Genomic DNA, 17313 nt, shown 5'->3' on the forward strand with positions numbered 1-17313 from the left:
CATGTTATAATATGTTAGATAGTGTCACGGACTCAAGTGTGGTTCATGATATGTTAAGTGATAACACGGGCCCAAGCGTGGTTTACCCTACGTTATGATATGTTATATACGGTCAACGACAATTGGACCGATGCACACATGTAATGATGGCCACTAAATAAGTAAAAGACAAGATGAACAAGCCATGTATGATCGTTAGGAAATGCATGGACTCAGTCATTCATACATCCACATTACATGTATTGTCATGATTATGTATGATTCCGCTTATGTTACTAATGAATAATATGTATGTTATGTGAATGTGTGACGATATATGTAAGTTTAGTTTACAGTATGATGTGCTAATACTGATTCTTCGACTCATTTGTTTGTTTATCTGTTTTTATGTTTTAATGTCCCAGATGATTATTTCGTGGATATAGAGCAGGAGTTCCAAGAGTAGAATAAATTTCCGGAGACTTAGTGCATGATTTAAACATTTAAGCAGTATTGGTATCACATAGAATTAGCTTATGTTATTTCTTTTATTTCTCAGCTTTTATGTTATGAAAGATTGTCATACCACATGAGTTTTATGATCCAATAGATAATATATTTTATGAGTTTAGATCTCTTTACCGGGTGTTATGTTATGAATGTACGTAACATTCCTCATATATGGGAATGGGTGTTACATTGATCTTATGAATAATATGCATGTTTTGCTCTAAAAAGAAAACCTGAAAACAATCTCAGTCATTTTATCTCCATTAATCATGAAATCTGTATAAGAGGAGAAAAATATTTCTATCATGACTGGTGTAAACATGAGCTATTTTTAGCATTATGTTTCTGAACTGTGCAAAAAGAGCGAATATAAATTTTTGTGCATGATTATGTGAAGATGCTCTGAATCTGTTTTGATTATGAAGATGATATGATTCTGTTCAATGCTCTGTTTTGATAAGGTATGTCATCTGAAAACTTTTGGCATGACATTCTGATTCTGTATATGGTTCTATTTCCGCTCTACTCTGACCTTACCACAGGTGTAAAATTGTGGCCTCTGTTTGGGTTGGTACCAACTTTTTTGTTTCTGGTGCACCCACTTTGGAAGCAAAGTAATTTTCTGCGTGATCTTTCATGTGTGCACACTCGGGCTCCGAGAATGAATAAGAGGAAGATTTCACATTCTGTTTCTGCTCAATTGACGGGTTTGCACAACCCTACCACGAGGGTAAACATGAAATTCTGTTATGATGTGATGCTCGGTTATGCTATGCCAAATGATACTTTTGAATAAGAATATTTCTGAACTTTCACTCTAATATTTTTTATAACAAGTTATGATTCTGCATTCTGAAACTTTTTTTTTTAGTCGGGGAACCTCTCCAAGGCAGGGCCCTTCGGATCCACCCCTACAGAGTAAACCTCGGTCCCATGCACCACACCCTCGGAAGTTTTTCTACAAGGAACTGGTTAAATCGTTGGCTTTTCACCAGGGGGTGTGGTCCCAAATAATTGTTTGCACCCATGAGGTGTTGAACCTTGGACCTTGAAGGGAGTAATACCTCAAGACCAAGGTCTTCACCATTTGGGCCAACCCCTTGGGGTTCTACATTCTAAAACTAAAAATGTTTTGTTCTACATTCTAAACTCTGTAAATGTTCATGTTTACATACTAGCATATGTTCTCTGCTTACTGAATTGTTGATATAACTCACCCCTTATCTCCATAATATTTTTCATATAATTTTGATGGTTCAGCTGGAAGTCATGAGTATAAAGTATTAGCAAAATTTGATGATCATAGAAAAATAAGTGCCAAAGAATACAAATAATTATTGGAGAGTCATTGGTAGATTTATTAATTTCTATTATTATGGGTATCATGAGACCTGGATATTTCCAAGTCTTTAAGGAGATTTTAATTTGTTATGTTGAGGTATTTATTTGGTGTCCTTGTAGAAGAACATATATATTTATGTTGAATGGATAAATTTATATTTTATGGAGTCTTTGGAATATATATAAGTGTGTTATGGGAGATGATTTTAGGTAACAGAAGTTAACTCCCTAGACCTTCGGAATTGGGGCGTTATATTACTCACAAATTCCTCTCTTAATTTGTAGGTGCATGTGGCATTGGCATCTTAACATAACCAGTTCAATGTAAAGGTAAAGGACAGACCTCATTCAATCGCAGATCACGACCATAACGCAACTGTGTGCTAGAGTTGAATATATGCTCCATACCATCTGTCATAGATCCATCTACAGAATCTGTATCCTCCAATTTGGTGCTTTCCAACCCAATCGTATCAGAAACTGCAGAAGGAATTGTTACTGGATGCAAATGCAGCATGTAAGGTGTAGACATAGAGATCAAGTTCACATGGGTTTGGGTCCCAAGTTCCCTAGATTTGCACGAGCACGCCAAACAAGACAAAGCTAAATCTTCTCGACCAAGGAGCACATATGCAGCTGCAGGCCAGTCAGAGGGAGGCGATTCCCGGCAAGTATCCAATGCCTAATTAGTGCAAAAACAAGAATTATACTAAATATTAGGAAATCGATGATGGCTACAAAGCCAACGAACATCTCAGCCATGCAACAATAAACAGTAAACTACACTTTTTCCAGATAAAATAATATAATTGTAAGAGTGTCACATATTGTTATCAAGCATAATATGTGTGTCAATGGGATAGAACAGTCAATTATCAAAAACTCACGATCAGAATTATGTCTGGTAGAAAGCTGTCATCACAATAAGTTAAACCTACAGGGACCTTCAATTTTACACAACAATCACCTTCCCTTTACCATTTCTAAATCGTACCACAAAAAAATTAAGAGAGCTTAGATTTTCTGCATTCGGAGTTTATACACATACAAGACATTATTGTGGCCCAACTCACATGTCGCAGAGGAAGAGAAACACCAGAAGGCAGTGAGTCCAGCTGTTGCAGTCCAAAATTTTCCCCAACCATTGCCAAAACTGTAAGCTCCTCATTTGTGCAATGTGATCCCATGGCAATGTTACAGTAAACACCAGATGAAAGCTTTCTCCCAATCTGTTCAGCACCAGATAATAAGCTATAAAAAGAGACTATCTTTCGGGCCCAACTCACAACAGAACTGCCATCTTTACAAACTGAAGGTGGAAGATCATCCATATTAGCAGAACTACTTCCATGTCGCAAACAGTTCTCAAGCCATCTAAATAAACTTGGAGCAGTTTTCCAGGAAAAGGAGGTCATACACATCCCAACTTTATTGGAAAGACCAGGAAAATCACGATGATAGTGATCTAAATAGCTTTCCTCACGCAAGAAATTAGCAATATTGCATAGTAGAACAGCCAGAAGCTCCAAGTCCCTATAAGCAACAACTAAATTATTGAACCATTATTTGAAAAGATAATTAAAAAGAAGTCGAGAACTGATGTACCAAAAATCATTGCCGCAATCTATTCAAGCTAAGAAATCACGTGTAAGAGAGATCAGCACAAAATGCAGATAATCAATGCTAGAAGTACTAAGGAGTCCTTTCAGCCAATGCAATCCATCAGAAAATTGAGTTGGATGTTAAGTGAACCTCGGTGCTTATCCGTAGTCCTAAAGTTATGCTTGGCGTTTATGTTAGACAAGGATCAAAGCAATTTCAGATATTAAAAAGCTGCACATTTTCTATGCTAGTGATATCACATGACTTAGAAGGTTACTGTTAGTCATTCACCTTGCAAGAAGTATATACTCGGGAGTATTACAGGCCCTAACCCTATGAAACAAGAATAATCTACAAAAGAAGAAAAGACAAACCTTTTGCGAAGAATATCCAGTTTTAGACTCTCATATACTGCATGAAGAGAATCTAAACACTCCATCAATAGCTCAGAATAAATTGGTTTTTGCAAACTTTGTGCATCATCCGAATTTGACCTAGTGGAAAATCCCAACACATCGAGTGATATTCCAGAAGAAATTCCAGTAAAAGAGTTAAGCTTGTAGTTCTTGTGAAATTTGCTGTTAATAAGAAACTCCCACGATGAGGGTGACACCAAATTTGAAAAATCTTGAGAAACGCCACCCGAGCTTTTACACATTTTCATAATAATGCTACAAAAAGAGTCCCATTCTGAATTAACACTAGAATCAGCATCTGATAAATAGGCAGAGTCACCATCTTTCCAAAGAAGACCAAGAAAATGACCATAGAAATCTGAACTGAGCCCCTCAGCCATTGCTGTGATGCAGTCATCTGACAACAAAGATGAAGGGCTTCTTCGAAATGCACATCGAAACATCTGGACAAAGAATCAAACAGATAAAAATTGTCAAGGCCATAGCAACGTCTATCAAAGCAAGCGACTTAAATGGATAGAAACATTTTTTTTCTTTGTTTTTGTATCAAAACTCAAGTTCGTGGTTTTTTGAACGTATATTCATTTTATAAATATTCAATTCTTTCATATATATATATATATATACACACACTTACACACACACACATATATATATATTTATTCTATTAGTTGTTAGTTTATATATACATATAAATATTTATATATAATATATTGTTAATCTTAAAACTGTACACCAAAATACATTAATATCAACAGATAATTTGATTATCAAGAAAATTTGCAGAGCAGGTCACTTAAGACATGTGACGTCCCTCAACAGCATACCTAATATATAAATAAGCATACCTGTCCATTATTTACTATTACATTGATACGTCCCTCAACAGCATCGACCAATCCTATGATCTTTAAGTCATGCGACGCAAATGACGTTTCCGGAAAATCCAAATTGTGTGAAACTCGGGTTTTGCTCAAACAAGATGGTAACACGTACCTACAAAGGCATTGCTTTCCTGACTGCAAATATAAAATATATGTCAATTCTACATCTCAAGAACGACACCCAACTTTAGCAACTACTTTTGTGTCTTGTAAAGGAAAAGGGAAAAGACAGTAAAAAGCTTGTTGAATGAACTTTCACTTATAAGATAAATTTTAAGTTTTATCTATAACGAGTAATCAAGTAAAAATAATTTTATTAATGAGCAAAAAGGCACTGCCAAGTACACAGGAAGTATACATAAGATGCACCCCGCTAGAATAGTATAAAGAGCAAGAACATCCTGAAAACTAAAGCTGGAAGAAAATGAGTTTGCTACCATCCAATGATAACAGATCTAAAAGAGTAATCCTTTCTTTTTTTTTAACCTATCAAAAAAAAAAAGAGTAATCCTTTAGCTCTTCCACCGTCTCCTCGAACATCCCAAAGCTTCACTCATTCCTTTCCCTCAAAATGCACCACATTAAGCAAATCAGAATCATTTTTCACAAAGTGACACAATGTTGCTCGGCAAACCAACCTCAAATGGAAAGGTGCACCACCCCTTGAGACATGACCCAATTCAACTTGAAATGGCTAAAAACAGCTTGTCAAATGGAATTGGCCATAAACACAACTAGATACCCACTTGCACAACTTCACCCCAAAGCCACACGTCCACAACGTGTATAGCAAAAGTTCTAAGTTAACATGAACATAGGAACTTTCAAAATCCATGTTGATCTAGCTCTATTGACTAGGCATTCATTGGCAAACCTACCCCTAATAAAAGCATTTTGAGATTTGGAAATAATCTCTTCCAACCTTATTATCAGCCTACTAGCTAGAACTTTGGCTAATTTCTTCCACGAATTCCTTCAACCCCTCCACCTGAAACAGGGCTTCTGCCACCCCCAACAACCAAGCCACACTAGCTCTATCCAACGATACAACTTTTCCATACATAATGATATTAATGTTCTTGTTCACTTTTCTATACCACTGGAATTGGGTGTTTTTTGTGGGCTTTCACTTCTGGGGCCTCCGTTTGGTTCCACACCACTGGAATTGGGTGTTTTTTGTGGGATTAATTCAAGGGATGGTATTCCCTTTGAAAACATGGCTTCAAGTGGTGAACCAAATCGTATGGGTGGCTCGGAACTGTTTCTGATTCCCAATAACAGTGTTGGTGAGGAGGGGCTCTTACTCCTCTGTGTACACTCCCTCCCAGTTCTGATTATGGGAGTTGCTCGTCGAATTGGATTTTTAAGAAGGTTGAGGAGCTACAAAATATCTTTGGGGTCTCTTTTGGAGGCTACCAGGAACAATTTATGGCCCTTATTGTGGCTAATGAAGCTAGCCGTTCGAAATCAGCCACAAAACAAGACAGGGAACTCAAACGTTTAATTTGCTCCATCAATTATGATGTCAAGGAAGGGAGTAGCGGAAGGGTTGGACCGAAAGGGAGGGGCAAGTTAAGTTTTATGAAGCCTAAGATTGTATCATGGAACGTAGGGGGCTCAATGATAGCAATAAAAGTCTTCGTATCAAAGCTTTATTGAGGTTGTGGAAGGGTGATGTGGTATGTTTTCAAGAAACAAAATTGGGTTTCATTGATAGAAGAATTGTGCGTAGTATATGGGGATGTTCGTATGTGGGTTGGGCCTATTTGGCCTCTCAGGGAGCCTCGGGTGGAGTGTTATTAATGTGGGATAAAAAAGTGGTTGAGGCAATTAAAGAGTGTGTTGGTGAGTTTTCGGTTTCGACATTATTCAAAAATGCGAGTGATGGGTGGGAATGGGCATTTGCAGGGTCCTATGGTCCCAACATGGATAGAGATAGGCGAAGGTTGTGGGAGGAGTTGGCGGGGATAAACTCTTTATGGGATGTGCCATGGTGTATGGGGGGTGATTTTAACACTACTCGTTTTTCTAGTGAACGATCGGGGCATCACCGGCAAACTATGGCCATGGCGGAATTCTCTGAGTTCATCTTTGACCTAGACCTTATGGACCTTCCCTTGGTGGGTGGCGAATACACATTGTCTAACGGCCGGGCTTGGTCGAAATTGGATAGATTCCTTGTCTCGCCGTCATGGGAAGCTCACTATCTAGAAGTAAGTCAGAAAAGGTTAGCTCGAGTCAGTTCAGATCATTTTCCCATTCTCCTAGATTGTGGGGGCATTCACCGAGGTCGCCGGTATTTCAAGTTTGAGAACATGTGGCTTAAAGCGAATGAGTTTGTAGAGTTGGTGCGTACTTGGTGGGCATTGTACCAGTTTAGTGGTACTCCAAGTTTCATTCTTGCAGGTAAGCTGAAGACTCTAAAGCAAGATCTGAAAAAGTGAAACTTGGAAGTTTTTTGTCACACTGACAATCAAAAGTCTACATTGTTGGAGGAATTGCATGAGTTAGAGGATACGGAACAATTGGGAGAGGCCTCGGAGGAGTTGTTATTGAGGAAGGCCACGGTGGTGGCAGAGTTGGAAAGGGTTTTGTTGTCAGAGGAGACATCATGACGTCAAAAATCCAGAGCCCTTTGGTTGAAAGAGGGTGATAGGTGTACGAAATTCTTTCACAAAGTGGCTAATTCACATCGGCGTAACAATGCTATTGAGTCGCTTCATTCAAGTACTCAGGTGCTATCCTCTCCCCCTGAACTAGAAAATCATATTGCACATTATTACAAGACTCTTCTCACCGAATCGGCAACTTGGAGGCCGAAGCTTGATGCCATGTCTTTTGAGGCAATTGATCCGCAAAATGTGAGTGTCTTCAAGAGACCTTTCGATGAAGAAGAGATTTTCAAGGTCATCTCTGGTATGGCTAAGGATAAAGCGCCGGGCCCGGACGGTTTCTCAATGGGTTTCTTCCAAACTTGTTGGGATGTTGTGAAAGATGATGTCTTGCTAGTATTCAGTGAATTTCATGCTTTTCAAAAGATTGAAAAATCACTTAACGCGACTTTCATTGCTCTCATCCCCAAGAAACACGGGGCTACGAGTATTGAAGATTTTCGTCCAATAAGTTTGGTTAGTAGTGTCTATAAGATCATATCGAAGGTTCTTGCTAACCGGCTTAGCCCAGTGTTAGAAAATATTCTTTCCAAGTCTCAGAATGCTTTTGTTCATGGGCAACATATACTCGATTCGATGCTCATAGCAAATGAGAGCCTAGATGCTAGATTGTGAGAAAGAAGTCCAGGTATTCTTTGCAAGCTTGACATGGATAAGGCTTACGATCATGTGAATTCGGAATTCCTTTTGTACTTGCTTAAGAGGTGTGGCTTTGGGGATAGGTGGATTTCTTGGATGAGTCATTGTATTTCAACTGCCCGATTCTCAGTTCTAGTTAACGGCACTCCTGTTGGTTTTTTTGATAGCTCGAGGGGTTTGCGACAGGGTGATCCGTTATCTCCTCTTATATTTGTTATTGTTATGGAGGCGTTGAGTAGGATGGTGCAGGCTACTGTTGGTGGGGGTTTTTTATCTGGTTTTTAGGTGGGAAATGGCTCTGGTGACCCTTTTATCATCTCACATCTTCTTTTCGCAGATAACACTCTGGTATTTTGTGAAGCGGATAGTAGCCAGGTCCAAACGTTACGTGCATTATTACTTTGTTTTGAAGCAGTGTTAGGGCTCAAGGTGAACCTTGGCAAGTCTGAGATGGTTCCAATGGGTGTGGTCCCTAATATACGCAGTCTAGCAAGTCTTTTGGATTGCAGGGTGTCCTCTTTCCCAATGAAATATTTGGGCCTTCCGTTAGGTGCAACTTTCAAGAGTAGAGCAATATGGAATGAGGTGGTGGAGAAGATAGAGAAAAGGTTGGCTGGATGGAAAAAAGTGTATCTATCAAAAGGGGGTCATCTCACTCTTATCAAGAGCACCCTCACTAACCTCCCCACATATTTTTTTATCTCTCTTTCCTATGCATGCAGGGGTGGTGAATAGGATTGAGAAACTTTTTAGTGCATTTTTATGGGGAGGCATAGGGGAGGAGAAGAAATTTCATTTGGTTAGTTGGAAGACAGTTTGTGCCCCAATTGTGAATGGGGGTTGGGTGTTTGTAATTTGAGAACCTTTAATAAAGCGTTATTGGGGAAATGGCTTCGGAGATATCATTTGGAAGGGGGATCATTGTGGAAGGAAACTATAGACGCTAGATATGGTGTTGCTTGGGGTGGTTGGTGTTCCAAATAAGTGAGAGGGGGTCTAGAGTGGGGTTATGGAAGTTTATAAGGAAGGGGTGGACATGCTTTGAAAATCATATTCGCTTTGTCGCTGGTGAGGGCAACCGAATCAGCTTTTGGCGGGATGTGTGGTGTGGAGATCATGCATTGGAAAGGGTTTTTCCAGCTTTATATCGTATTACAGCTAATAGGGAGGCTTCAGTGGCGGATGTGCGGTTATCAGCTCATGGTTCGCATCAGTGGAATATTCTGTTTAATAGGGATATTCATGACTGGGAATTATCTATAGTTTCAGCCTTTTTCAGCCTATTACATTTCTCGGGGACTACTATGGCACAGCATGATAGCTTGAAGTGGAGGTTTCAGGATCACAAGAAATGTACAGTAAAGGCATATTATCACCTATTGACTACACAGGATCACACTCCATTCCCTTGAAAGAACATTTGGAGGTCTCGTGTGCCCTCTAAAGTTGTTTTTTTTTGTTTGGAATGCCGCTCTTGAGAAGATCTTGACCACGGACAACTTGAGGAAGAGAGGATGTGTAGTGTTGGATTAGTGCTACATGTGTAAAAAGAATGGAGAATCGGTGGATCATCTCTTACTACATTGTGACGTAGCAAGGGTGTTGTGGGATGAGATATTTCGAAGGGTTGGTGTTGCTTGGGTAATGCCTATGAGGGTGGTGGATTTGATGGGTTGTTGGAGAAAATTGCAGGGCAGTCATCAAGTGGCAGCAGTTTGGAGGATGATTCCTTTGTATATCATGTGGTGTATTTGGACGGAAAGGAATATGCGATGTTTTGAAGACAAGGAACGCACAATGGTGGAGCTGAAGAATTATTTTCTACATACTTTATTGCTTTGATTTTCTGCTATTGTATTAAACGGGGATGATATTCATGATTTCTTGTCCTTAGTTCATCGCTCTTAGAATGTATTTAGGTGTTCTTTTATATACTTCATGTGTAATTGGTACATGCCTATTTCATTCATATCAATAAAGTTTATCTCTTACTTATAAAAAAAAAAAAACATGGTTACACTGAAGATCAACGGAAAACTTTAAGAACAGTCATCTTGGATAGGCCACGTGAATTCCTTTTTGCCAGTGAGCACTTGCCTAGGAGAAATTCAATCAAAATCATATATGCATTATAATACTAGGAACGTCAAGGAAAGAAAGTAGCCAAACTTCCCATTGGGCTTCACACCTTGTTGATTGTATTTAGGATATGATAACTAATTCCATAATTCTCTAAGACAAAAAAAAAAAAAGATTAGCATTAATGAATTAGATATCATATTAGTGTAAAAAGCAAACTGCCTAAAAATACTCCAATATAAACACTTTTTGTATCGGTAAACAAAATTTTATTGATCATGAAAATAGACAAAGGCCCAAGCATACAGGACATATACGAGAGTATCTCGCCTATGCAACAACATAAACACTTTACCGGTATAAGAACAGAAACTCTACTTGAGATTTGGCATGTGCAAGCATATGTATTAATAATATTGGTACTAAAAACAAAGTGTCTTCACAAATACTCAAACATGACATTATTTCATTTCAAAGGCACGGCACTTGCAATATGTGATATTAAAGAAGATAGCGTGGAAATATCATGACATATGCAGTAATAAAAAATCAATTAGACACAATTATCAATAAAAATCAATTTGACACTGAAAAAGAATATAAAAGAAGATTAACAGAATTGATATAAGCCATGTTATGGGCATATGCATATAGCTTACATAAAGAAGAAGGCCATTTTCTGGAGTCAAAACAAAGATGTCTGAATACGGTAGCAATCCCACTTTAACTCTGAAAGAAAAAAGAATATGGTAGAAGGGATGGGGCAAAGAAAGTCAGGTCCGCAATATTATATTAAAAAATATCAAAATTAATGCCCAAAAACAGATAAAAAAACTCAACTCTACCTCGGGCGTGTAACAATTACAGGTTCAGCTGCAACAGCAGGTATGCTCCAGCTCATGTCAGGTTTTATGTCAAAGAGAATCTCATTATTTATTTCAACACTTTGTAGCCTTACAGCCAACAATTTTTTTTGCTCTTGGTGAAGAAAGCAAATTACAGGAGCAGCATCATTATCAGTTGCCAGAAAAACCTGAAAACATTAAAGAACAGAAAAAAGTCAAAAGAAAAATGCAGACAGTATGTTAATATGAAGATGTCATTGTCAAGTGCTTAAAAAGAAAATTGCAGTTTATCAAGATTGATCAGATAAGATCACAATGAGATAATGCCTTTTGGAACCTTAATAGAGTTTCGAGCCATTGATGAGAAAAAATCTTTTGATGTTCATGCATTTTCATAATGCTTTATGGTTATATAATTAACTAAGAGAGAAAAGAGGTAAAAAAAACTAAAACTAAGAGAGAAAAGAGGGATGAATATTATCGTTAATTTATTCCCTAATCAAAGTTTCATTTAAAAGACAACAATGATCAGTAAGTGCATTGATACCTTACAAGCAGCTGCCTGGGCACCCTTACCCTGCCATCTTCTACGGAAAGAGAACTGTTTTGGCAATACATCAGCAGGAACTGCATTAGTTAAACTAGCATTTGCCACTTCAAGGTTGGGATTAACTGCTTCTGCAACCCACACAGAGTGTTGCATCTTTCCTGCATAAAAAATGACCACATAAGAATTGACGAATGTGAAATATGATTAAGAGTTTTTTTTTATGCATGACCGGAAGGGGCCAATCTAAATTTATTATAAGTAAGGTATAAAAACCTTTATTGTATGATGCCATCAGAGGAATCTGATCACTAGTCCATATTGTTCTTTCGTCAAATTCCTTCATTATGTTCAATTTTCCTCTCTCTTCTATATAAGTCAACTGAAAATTTCAATTAACAAACTTCACTTATCAACAAGAAACAGAGAACAGGAAATACTAAAAGTTCATCAGCAAAAACAAGTCTCCAGGAAGAAGTTATGAACCTAGCACATATCTGAAGCAAACAAAATAAAAGGGCGACAAAATAAATTCAAGAAAATTATTAGTAAGTGAGTTAAAACAACATACCTGCAGTTCTTCCAGCGGATCCTTTAGAATTAGATGTGAGCACATCAAACTTGTGTCTCCATTAAAAATGTTATCACATGCACTCAAAATTCCAAAATTATGTTGTGGACTATGACCAATTTCTCTCCTATGACGGGGTATGTCACGTGCGCCCAATAAGGGAGGACTTGAAGATGAAAAAGGAATATGTGCTGATGAATACACTTCAGCTGCCTGCTGAAATAATAAACCAAATGGCAGAGACCATATCGATGTGATGGTACGAGGGAGAGGAATAGATACTACCTCACCTATTAAACAAAGCAGGAACTCAGCTTCAACACATACCATGAAATGAACAAGGTGCTTTAGGACGAAAAAAAAAACAGCTTGAAAGAATGACACATTATGGGTCCCAGATATTGCATGGTAGAACCAGATTTTCTCCTTTCTAGCATACACAGGACAAGTGAGTAAGAACTTTCAGGTGCAGACTCTAGTCCTCCCACATCAGCATAAAAAAGAAATAGAACACAACCCACCATTCGATTGGTTCTAAAAAGTATGCTGGCCAAACAATCATGATCTCAATTTGGATTGATTTGTCATCCCAATCTAGATTGATATGTCCTTTTCTTTGAATCATTCCAAAAAAAAATTTCAAGTTTTAATTTGAGATTCCAAAGCAACAAGATTCATCATTCCAGTCTGGATTTACAAGATTCCTATCTTGTGGATGCTGAAGTGCCAAAAGTAATTGCAGGAGAGCCATGTCGTAAGGAACAAAAAAAAAAAAGTATTATCAAGTAACTAAATTACTACAGAAAAAATCCTGGCCTGCTCACCTGATGTGTTGTAAATTGTTAAAGAATCCATTTGTAAGACACAAAGCTGAGCTTCATCCATGTCACCCAGGCGACACCAACACACCTAGAATTGAGATAAAATTATTTCCAAAACTAACACTTCAGTGAAATGGAGAAAAATCCAGCAAATATCATGCCTGAAAAAAATACATAATGATAGAAAAAACAAAGCATGTGCCAAGTTTTTGACAACCAAACAGAACTTAACTTTTTTTTTTATAGGTAATCAAGAAGTTTTATTCATAAGAGAAGGCAAAGCCCAAGTACTTCTTGTAAAACTTGAGAAGGGTTGGGTGGTAAAGAGAGTGTTTTGTGCTGTATGGGGTAGGTAATATTACTTTGCAGGGATATCAACTGAGAGGATGGTTGATTGTTAAGCATCTTGCGTCTTGATGTCATAGGACCTCTTAGTTTCTCCCTGGCTTCATCTTGGTCATGTATAGATTATGCAGGGTTGGTTCCATAAGCATTGCCAATTGTCCTCTGCCGTGACTTTTTTACACATTGATTGTTTTGGACTGTAAACATGATGTTTACAGTTCTTATGGAACCAATTGCCCTCCATCATAGATTATCTTGTTTACAGTTCTTGTTTATGTACAGAACTTAACAACAAGGTGAGAAAGGAAATGATGCATTAATGATTTATCTGTACATAAACAAGAACTGTAAACATCATGAAAAAAAATTGAGAAAAACTGTCTAAAGAGTTTGCTGAAATAGCATCTGCCTCAAGACAAGTCAATAAACATATTTACTGCAAAGCTGGGTTATGCCTTCTGCGCTCTTAGTAAAGAGCTCTTACTCTCTTTTTTTATAAAGAACTCTTACTCATAACAAAACACGTTATTGCAAAGAATTTGCATTCATTTTCTATAACAAATTTCAATAATTCGTGGCATGTTAATTTTAACCTGCAAACATTGAACGCCACTAGCCAGTGATTCGGTGTCATCCCTAGCAGTCCTATGAAACTAGACACATCAAAATTATATGCCTTGCATTAACTCTGAAGTGAAGTCATCCAAGTAGACAATAGAAAATGAAGACAAAATAAAGAAATCAAATAAAAACCAAATTTCAAAGGGGGAAGGCAGATCTAAACACCCTTCAGTGTGAATTCCCTCAATTACAGACACAGATCAAAGATAAAACAGAAATATATAATAACGAAATTGACTTAGGTCTCCACTCTATGTGAAGAACTGTGCAAGTATAAAGTAAAAACAACAATATTGGTAATAACAAAGCATCCTCGTTGAAATAACATCAGTATGATATCTCAGCAAAGCCAGAAGAAAAACAATGCACTTGGCGATTACATGGTATACAACTATGATTATCCTGCAAGGTGTCCTAATTTAAATACTAACTGCTTTTAGAGCATACATTGGTAATTTATTAGATTTACAAAAAACAGGCAAGGACATCATTTATAGAAGGTATTTACTACCAAAGTTCACAGGAACAATGAGAGATATATAGCTTGAACCTATATACTGCACCGGAGAAAATAAGTACCTTAATGACGGTGGAGGGTAAGGTCAATCTCTTAAATACTCGTGCACCAGTGGTCCATATTATCCTGTTTCAAATGAGTGGAGAAAATTACCAAAACCTTCATAAAATTTAAAAAGAGAAACGATTGTGTATGGATGTGAAGAACAGCGAAGAACATATAACAACATTTAAACCAAAATAAACAAATGTAAGTAGCTCCATTTGAGCGGGCAGATTAAATATTGCGAATCAGACAAGTTGTTCATACACTTAATGCGTTGTTAGACCCGTAGCATGCGACACCAATAGCGAATGCAATAGTTACGAATTAAATAATCTAGGAATTAATTTTGATTATTGGTTGAAAACTGAAATATCCAATGCAGAATTCAAATTGAGAAACGTTCTAAATTCAAGACCCTAACCATGCGGACTAACATTTTAATCCAATTGAACACAAAGATAAAGAAAACCTTCTTCGAATTCTAAACACTTTTTCTCATTGTAATTTAAAAACATACCGATTCCCTCTAATGAAAAGTTCGTGATCGCTCCGCGCGCTGAACGTCGAAGCCGATGCGTCTGTTTCACCGGCTTCGTCTCTCTCTCGGACGAGCTGGGGATCGAATAGGAAGTAGTCAAACTTTTCGGTGAAATTATCCGCGGGCTTTCCGTCCAGGGCTTCTGCGATTAAGCCGAAGGGCTTGAATTCGCCAAGCAATGCGAGTTGCCGAGCCCCCACCGACATTGTGTGAGCTGGACCAGTGACCGAGTTGGCTCGGTGAGTGGGAGAAAAGGATAGCCTGGAGACTCGAGAGGGAAGTAGAGACTAGGGAGCGTGAAGGTGATGTCCCGCTCTTTTTTCCTATGTTTGAGGGATTGACGTTGTGATTGTGGGTTTACCCTAGTCCCTATAATTCACACCGTTTGGCTAGAAGGATTAACGGACTTTTTTTCCGAGTTCAAAATGAAGGAGAGCCGGAAATCGTGACACCATAGGGAAAGTTTTACTAGATTAGGAGCTTAGTTCTTTATTAATAATAATGAGTTAAGTAGTGAAATAAGTTATGTATAATCTATTTAAATTGAGTTTAAAATATATTTAAATGTTAAAATGAGTTTAATACCTTTTATAAAAAAGTTTAAAATGTATTCAAATGTTAAAATGAGTTTAATACTTTTTATAAGAAGTTAAAAGAGGTTGTAAGTTTTATGTAGGGTTGAGCAAAAATCCAACAATCCAACTCCGAATCCGGGTCCACTCCGGGAGTCGGAGTTTTTTCCCTATTGAAAATAGGAGTCAGAGTCATTGACGAACCGACTCCGGCTCCGCTCCGATCCGCCTCCGACACTTCGCCTCCGCCTCCGACTCCGACTCGGCCCTCCGACTCCGTCTCCAATTTTATACATATTTTATAAAAATATATGTGTTTTTCTATATATTAATCATTTAAATTTTATACAACTACATCTTATGTAGTTAGTTAAACTCAATAATATACTAGTTAAATAATATGTTTATACTATAATATATAGACTAAATTGATTAATAAATAATAATAATTTAGTATATGACTATATGTAAATATCATACTATTACAAATTTACAATATTACTAATTTACTACCATGTTATATGTAAGTTGTAACACTAAATTACTAATGTATAAATATAATAACATGTAATACTGATGTATATATAATATACTATAAACACTAAGATGCATAATAACATCAACATATAATACTAATGGATAAACATTAATCTATAAATTTAGAATAACATATAATACTAATGTATAATAACTAAAGTATTATTCATATAAGTTTTATATAACAATATCTTGTATTAATTATATTCTTTGACTTAATAAATTCTCAACATATTCATTTTGATAAATATATTAGTAATACTAATATATATTAGTATATTAATTAGATTTATGGTCTAATACTAATACTATTAGTAATCCACTTTAAATCTATATATAAATTACTATATAAATCACTATAGTATGAATTACTAATACTATATTACTATATAATACTATTAACTATAGTGATATACTAGTATTAGTATACTAATATTATCAGGGATATAGTTAGTATAGTGATTTATACTAATAGTATTATATAGTTATACTAAATTAAAATCACTATAGCAAATACTAATATATAGTTATGCTAATCACTATAAATAATACTAATACTAATATAGACTATAGTTACAACTTATAGTATTATACCTATACTAAATCACTATAACTTATATTAATATAGTTATACTAAATCACCATAACTAATACTAATATTTATACTAATACTATTATAGACTATAGTTATAACTTATAGTATTATATCTATACTAAATCATTATAACTTATACTAATATATTATATAGTTATACTAAATCACTATAACTTATACTAATATAGTTATGCTAAATCACTATAACTAATACTAATGTAGTTATACTAATCACTATAACTATATATAGTATTAATATCACTACTAGTATAACTAATACTAATACTATTAGTATATTACTAATATTTATATATATTAAGTATAAGAGATTAGAGATTTAATATATATATATATATCATATTAAATCACTAACATACTAATAGTATGATACTATAGTATTAGTAATTATACTATAAGATATAGTAATAGACTAATAGTATATTATATATAAAATAGTAATACTATTTTTTGAATCTTCACTTCGTATAAGGTGCCTTTTTGTTTTAATATTCATATATAACAATATATATCATATATTTTTTATGAATCTTCATATATATATAGTATATATATATATATATATAATTAAAAGTAGATTCATAGTAATTATAATAGTATACTATAGTAACTATACGGT

General features: G+C 36.1%; 1 protein-coding gene across 1 annotated transcript in view; it reads right to left on the reverse strand.

The window, feature by feature from the left end:
- LOC121242863 (anaphase-promoting complex subunit 1) overlaps positions 1 to 15341 on the reverse strand; it is a 46855-nt gene extending 31514 nt beyond the window's left edge. Inside the window, exons 1-12 of the mRNA XM_041140862.1 lie at positions 14952 to 15341; positions 14452 to 14515; positions 12910 to 12994; positions 12086 to 12375; positions 11791 to 11896; positions 11515 to 11675; positions 10968 to 11155; positions 10782 to 10851; positions 4697 to 4867; positions 3807 to 4291; positions 2904 to 3363; positions 2174 to 2512 (exon numbers count right to left, since the gene is read on the reverse strand). Coding sequence (XP_040996796.1) covers positions 2174 to 2512; positions 2904 to 3363; positions 3807 to 4291; positions 4697 to 4867; positions 10782 to 10851; positions 10968 to 11155; positions 11515 to 11675; positions 11791 to 11896; positions 12086 to 12375; positions 12910 to 12994; positions 14452 to 14515; positions 14952 to 15178 — 2646 coding nt within the window. The 5' untranslated portion in view covers positions 15179 to 15341. The remainder of the gene's footprint in view (positions 1 to 2173; positions 2513 to 2903; positions 3364 to 3806; positions 4292 to 4696; positions 4868 to 10781; positions 10852 to 10967; positions 11156 to 11514; positions 11676 to 11790; positions 11897 to 12085; positions 12376 to 12909; positions 12995 to 14451; positions 14516 to 14951) is intronic.
- Between the last annotated feature and the right edge of the window lie 1972 nt (positions 15342 to 17313).

This window comes from Juglans microcarpa x Juglans regia, chromosome 1D (genome assembly GCF_004785595.1).
Source record: "Juglans microcarpa x Juglans regia isolate MS1-56 chromosome 1D, Jm3101_v1.0, whole genome shotgun sequence".
NCBI classification, from domain to species: domain Eukaryota; kingdom Viridiplantae; phylum Streptophyta; class Magnoliopsida; order Fagales; family Juglandaceae; genus Juglans; species Juglans microcarpa x Juglans regia.